We start from the raw sequence: 6,299 nt of genomic DNA, 5'->3' as shown, positions 1-6,299 counted from the left end.
CACAGCTGGCACCCCCTTGGGTTGGTACTGGGTGGGTTTTGAGGGTTTTGATCTCCTCAGGTTGATACCAGAGGGTTTTGGTGTGGTTTGACCTCCTTGGGTTGGTATTGGGTGGATTTTGATCTCCTCAGTTTCTTACCAGGGAGTTTTGACCTTCTCAGGTTGTTACCAAAGAATTTTGGGGGAATTTGACCTCTCCTAATCAGTACTGGGTGGGTTTAGGGATGTTTGACCTCCTCAGGTCGGTACCGAGGGATTTTGGGGGGGTTTGACCTCCTTAGGTTGGTACCATGGGAGTTTCAGGGGTTTTGATCTCCTTGGGTTGGTTTCAGGGTGGTTTCAGGGGGTTTTGATGTCCTTAGGTTCATTTCAGGGTGGTTTCAGGGGATTTTGATGTCCTTGCAGTGGTACCAGGGGGGTTTTCAGGGATTTGGACCTCCTTGGGTTGGTACCAGGGGGGTTTCGGGGGTTTGGACCTCCTTGGGTTGGTTTCAGGGTGGTTTCAGGGGGTTTTGATGTCTTTGGGTTGGTTTCAGGATGGTTTCAGGGGGTTTTGATCTACTTGGGTTGGTACCAGCGGGGTTTCAGGGGATTTTGATGTCCTTGGATTAGTTTCAGGGTGGTTTCAGGGTGTTTTGATGTCCTTGCAGTGGTACCAGGGGGGTTTCAGGGTGTTTTGGGGGCTGGGGGGAGATTAAGCCATGCTGACCCAAGAGCAGCTCAGCCCCTGGACACTGAGCCAGTGCCACGTGTACCCAGCACACCAATAGTCCTGGCCAGGGGGACAGGGATGGGCACTGTGGGGACACAGGGCCGTCCCCCTGAACCCAAACACCTCAAACCTACCACCAGAGCAAGCCCCTCACCCCGGAGTGAGCCCTGCTCCGAGCAGAAGCAGCTGCACGCAGAGGGACAACGCAGAGTGGCAGAGGGACAGCACAGAGCTGGCCCAGCTCCCTGTGACACAACCCCCACCACATCCCAGAGAATTTAGTGTAGGACCTACTGGATTTGCTCTGCCTCATGTCCACCACCTTGGCGTTGGCGCTGAGCTGGTAGAGGGTCTCCAGGAGCTGCGTGGTTTTGCGGTAGAGGGTCTGCGTGGGCAGTGCCTCGCCCGGCCGCTCCCGGGCCACGGCCACACGTGGTACCTGCAGCGGGGCCAGGCTGGCCAGCTCCATCTTCATCTGTGCGCCCTGGGAGCCACGGGAACGGGAGTTAGGGACAGGGAAAACACCGGGAAACACCGGGAAAACACCGGGAAAGGGCAACGGGGAGGAGGGGCCGCATGTAAAAATGGGGAAAGCAGAAAATGTGGCTCTYGCAAGGACAGTCCCAAAGGAAGTCCTGGGACACCCGTGGGAGGGTGACATGGGGCTGGCATGTGGGATTGGTGGGATTTGGGAGTTGTCACAGCTGTGTCCAATGAGCTGGCTCATAAAGTTTATGAATTAATGATCATTATAATAATCGGTTAATTGGAACATTTGCTGCTGTGCCTCGTGGGGTGTCATCAATCAATCAATCAATCAATCAATCAATCAATCAGTCGATCAGGTTGTGCCAGTGGTGTCTGGCACTGGAAAAGAGGACTGAGGAGACCAGGGCTGCCAGGGACATCACCAGCACCCCCAGTTCCCTCGGCATTCCCAGGTCCCAGGACTGATCCTGCTCTCAGCCCCTGCCCTCGGAACCCACCAGATGTGGGGGCTCTCCAGCTCATCCCACAGGGACCACATCCCAGAGAAATCACATCCCACAGGGATCACATCCCACAGAAATCACATCCCACAGAAATCACATCCCACAGGAATCACATCCCACAGAAATCACATCCCATCCCACAGGGATCACATCCCACAAAAACCACATCCCACAGAGATCACATCCCACAGAGATCACATCCCAGAGATCACATCCCACAGAAATCACATCCCACAGAAATCACATCCCACAGAGATCACATCCCATCCCACAAGGATCACATCCCATCCCACAGGGATCACATCCCATCCCACAGGGATCACATCCCACAGAAATCACATCCCATCCCACAGGGATCACACCCCACCCGGATGACACCCCACAAGCACCACATCCCCTTTCCCCCCACCTTGAGCAAGTTGTTCTCGTTCTTGAGGTGTTTCAGGGACAGCTGAAGGGCGTCGATCTGCTGGAGCAGGAGGGGTGAATCCTTCACCTGGACGGGCCCGGAGCCACCTCCTGGTACCTGCCCAGCACCGGCACCTGCAGAGGGGCACCGACCATCAGTGGTGCCACCGTGACAGTGGCACAGGGCACAGCATGCTGTCACCAACACGTGGCACCTCCCCAGAGAAGTCCCACCTGATTCCCCTACCCAAGGTGGGGGTCACCCCACTCCACATCCACTGTGGTTCCAGGCTCATCCCTCCTTTCCCAAACCCCAGATCCTTTCCCTGCTCCCAAATGGAGCTGTCCTGGGATATAATTTTCCCCYCTACATGCACTGGGGGCTGTGTGTCCGTACCTCGCTGCTGTTCCTCTGCAGCACAGGGAGAGGGGCAGGGAGAGACAAGAAAAAGCAGGATTAAAGCCCCATTGGTGGGATTGGGTGGGAGAGGAGCTGTGCCAGGAGCAGCTCCCGTCTCCCAGTGCCACAGCCAGGATTGATCCCATTCCCAGCAGCTGGGAGTGACCCAAGCAGGATGGACCCTGGTTTTTGTAGGGTTTTTCRAGCAGCACAGCCCCAATATCTGTCYGTGCCTGGGAGAGCTCCTGGCAGGCACAGATCCCATGGGATTATCCCAGGCAGGGATGGCTCCACTGAGGTGCCACCACTGCCTTGCCTGCCTGAGGCAGCCCTGAGAGCGCCATTCCCAAATTCCCAGGCACACATTGGACATCCCAGCCCCATTCCAGCCGTGCCCAGGGACACTGCTCACGCACCTCCGGCGATGCCAGACACGATGGAGGCCACGCCCGAGGCCGGTGCCCCCCGCAGCCCCTCGATCGTCCGCTTGGACTGGTTGTTMAGGCGCTGCTTCAGCTCCACCTTCTCTGACTCCAGCTGGTCGATGTCGGCCTGGAGAGCATCCATGGTCTCCTCAAACTCCCTGGAAGAGCACACAGAGGGATGTGTGAGGCCAGGGATGCTGCTCRTCCAGGACCCTCAGCCTGTCCAGCCCTTGGCCCCAGTCCCTCTCCAGCTCYCCTGGAGCCCCTTCAGGCCCCAAAAGGGGCTCTGAGCTCTCCCTGTGTCCTTCCCTTCTCCAGGGGAACATTCCCAGCTCTCCTAGTCCGGCTYCAGAGCAGAGGGRCTCCACCACTTAGAGTATCTCCATGGCCTCCTCTGCACCTCCACACCCCATTCCAAACTCACTTYTCCTTCTTTTTGAGCAGTGTCTGGGTCTCATCCAGCTTGGTCTGGATCTTTTCCACACGGTCATCTGCATCCTTGGAGGCACTGTCCAGCTTCTTTTCCAGGAGGCTGAGCCGCACGTTGGCCTCGCTGAGCTCCTCGCCCTAAAATGGCAGGGAGGGAATCAGGGAGCTGTGGGAACCCCCAAATCACCAGCACCCATGGCTGGAACTCTGTGCATCCCAGAACACAGTGGGAGCAGGATCTGGAAGGCAGMGCTTCCCTACTCGTGGGAAAAACATTCCCAGGAGATGTGGATGGGGCTTGGGATCAACAGCTCCATAGGCAGCGCATCACCAGGAGCGTGGAGGTGAATCCCACAGCAGCCAGGAAGGTGGGGATGGGTGAGGATCAGGCAGGGATTGATGAGGAACAGGCAGGGATCAGTGAAAGAGGCAGGGATTGGTGAGGGACAGGCAGGGATTGATGAGGGATGGGCAGAGATTGATGAAAGAGGCAGGGATTGGTCAGGGATGGGCAGGGATTGGTCAGGGATCAGTGAGGAGGAACCAGGAAGGCAGGGATCAGTGAGGAACACCTTACCTTGATCTTGAGGGACTTCTTCAGCTCCTTGATGACCGTCTCCCTGTCCTCCAGCTTCAGCCCCAGCCCCTCGGCATCTGTGATCTCCGCCCGGAGCGCGGCCGCCCGGAGCTCTGCCGGCGGCGTGGGCTGCACCAGGACCAGCAGGAAAATYGGGATTTTAGGAAGAATCCCAGACACTGCAGCTGCCCAGCTCCCTCCCCCTGTCACCCACAGCCTCCCAGTGACCGGGGATGGGGACAGAGCCTCACAGAACCCACCTTGTTCTGCGGGCGGTCGGCGTCGTACTCGCCCTCCTGCATGGCCGTGGCCATCTTGTTCATGGTGGCCATGAGGATGCTGCAGGACTGGCGCAGGCACTCGTAGGGATTGATGCCCTGGGAGCCGTAGATCTGGGAAGGACAGGAAGGATGTGGGTCAGGCTCACAGTCCCTGACCCACACCCCACAACTGGTGTTGTGTCTGTAATGTCCSTCTTGATATTTAGGATGTCTCTCTATGTTTAAGGATGTTCCTCTGATGTTTAAGGGTGTCCCTCAGATATTTAGGATGTTCCTCTGTTGTTTAAGGGTGTCCCTCTGATGTTTAAAATGTCCCTCTGGTTTTTAACATGTCCCTTTGATGTTTAAGAATCACCCTTAAAATCCACACCCATTGCACAACCTTCGCTCCCATTGATGAATCCAACCAACCAAACTCAAAAGTTTCCCAAATTCCAAAAATGAAAATAACAACATCCCAAAACAGAATGGAGTGGGAAATCTGCAAAAAATACACCCTTTCTTCACAATTACTATGAAATAACATAAAATCTGGACACGCCCCATCCAGGGAAAGAGTGGGAAAAGGCTCTGGAGGGTTGAGGGAGCCGGGAAAGGGGCTCAGCCTGGAGCAAAGGGGGATCAGGGGGGACCTTGTGGCTCTGCACAACTCCCTGACAGGAGGGGGATTTGGGATCTTACCCCAGGAAACAGGGACAGGATGGGAGGGAACAGCCTCAGGCTGTGCCAGGGAGGTTTYTATTGGGAYATWRGGAAYATTYCTCCATGGAAAAGGTGTCCCACCTGCTCGCTGACTTTGAAGGCCAGCTCCTCGAGGCGCGGCGCCGGCAGCCCCTCGTTCTCTGCCAGCGGTGCAATCAGCTGCGCCCCCGCTGCTGCCACCTCCTGCAGCACGGCCACCACCCACGTCAGGTGCTTGCGGCACTCCAGCAGCGTGTCTGACACCTGGCAGGGCAGAGAGGGGTGAGCAGGAATGGCACGGATGTGCAGATCCTGCATCCACGTGTCCCAGTGTGACAGAGGCTTCTGGAGCGTCAGTGGGATTGGGGAAAGTAAGGGAAGGATGGAGGGAAACAGGTCCTGGATGTGAGCCCAGGTCTCCATCCAAGATGGGAATATGAAATCCTGGAAAGGAGCTCCAGGAGTGGCTGAGCGAGCTGGGAGAAAAGGGGGATCAGGGGGGACCTTGTGGCTCTGCACAACTCCCTGACAGGAGGGGGCAGCTGGGGGGAATTTGGGATCTGATCCCAGGGAACAGGGACAGGAGGAGATGGAGAGGCTTTGAGCTGTGACAGGAGAGGTTCTGGTTGGATATTGGAAAAATTCCTCCTGGAAAGAGCTGTCCAGCCCAGAGCAGTGGTGGAGTCACTGTTCCTGGGGGATTTAACAGCCCCGTGGATGTGGCACTTGGGGACATAGTCAGTGGTTGGACTCAGGGATCTCTGAGGGATTTTCCAATCTAAACCAGTCCCTCATTCCACAATCCCAGCCCAGCTCGCTCACTTCCCCCCACCCTGAGCTGCTGCCCAGCTCCTCCAGGACAGCTGCTGCTGGCCCAGTGCATCCCACAGCTCCCAGTTCGTGGCTGAAGGGTGTCCCTGCCCTGCTCACCTGCGCTCCAAAGCCCAGGGCTGCAGGAATTCCCGGTGCATCCGTGCCCGGCATGCGGCGCCGGATCTTCTTGCAGAACTGGCGGATGTCGCTGCAGGACGTCTCCAGGTCCTTCAGCAGGATGGCCAGGTCAGCTGCCTCCTGCCCGGCCTGGGGACACAGAGGGACCTCAGAGGGATGTGGGAACACAGAGGGACCTCAGAGGGATGTGGGAACACAGAGGGACCTTACAGGGACATGGGGACAGAGAGGGACCTCAGAGGGACGTGGGGACAGAGAGGGACCTCAGGGGGACACAGGGACAAAGAGGGATTTTAGAGGGACACGGAGAAACAGATGGACCTCAAAGGGATATGGGGACAGAGGGACATGGGGACACAGAGGGACCTTAGACAAAGGCGTCTCAAAGGGACATGGGGAGAGAAAGGGATCTTGGAGGGACATGGGGACACAGAGGGACCTCA

At 57.1% G+C, this 6,299-nt stretch overlaps 1 protein-coding gene across 1 annotated transcript in view; it reads right to left on the bottom strand.

The window, feature by feature from the left end:
• The window catches only part of DCTN1 (dynactin subunit 1), a 44,392-nt gene that overhangs the window by 1,779 nt on the left and 36,314 nt on the right, over nucleotides 1-6,299 (bottom strand). The window contains exons 16-24 of the mRNA XM_057369370.1: nucleotides 5,836-6,032; nucleotides 5,008-5,169; nucleotides 4,204-4,335; nucleotides 3,944-4,072; nucleotides 3,362-3,504; nucleotides 2,929-3,095; nucleotides 2,114-2,247; nucleotides 905-1,196; nucleotides 29-95 (exon numbers count right to left, since the gene is read on the bottom strand). Coding sequence (XP_057225353.1) covers nucleotides 29-95; nucleotides 905-1,196; nucleotides 2,114-2,247; nucleotides 2,929-3,095; nucleotides 3,362-3,504; nucleotides 3,944-4,072; nucleotides 4,204-4,335; nucleotides 5,008-5,169; nucleotides 5,836-6,032 — 1,423 coding nt within the window. The remainder of the gene's footprint in view (nucleotides 1-28; nucleotides 96-904; nucleotides 1,197-2,113; nucleotides 2,248-2,928; nucleotides 3,096-3,361; nucleotides 3,505-3,943; nucleotides 4,073-4,203; nucleotides 4,336-5,007; nucleotides 5,170-5,835; nucleotides 6,033-6,299) is intronic.

The sequence above is a fragment of the Malurus melanocephalus genome, unplaced genomic scaffold, assembly GCF_030028575.1.
Source record: "Malurus melanocephalus ecotype Western Australia unplaced genomic scaffold, MMel_1.1 scaffold_107, whole genome shotgun sequence".
In the NCBI taxonomy this organism is placed as follows: domain Eukaryota; kingdom Metazoa; phylum Chordata; class Aves; order Passeriformes; family Maluridae; genus Malurus; species Malurus melanocephalus.
This window is presented reverse-complemented; position numbering and strand designations above follow the sequence as displayed.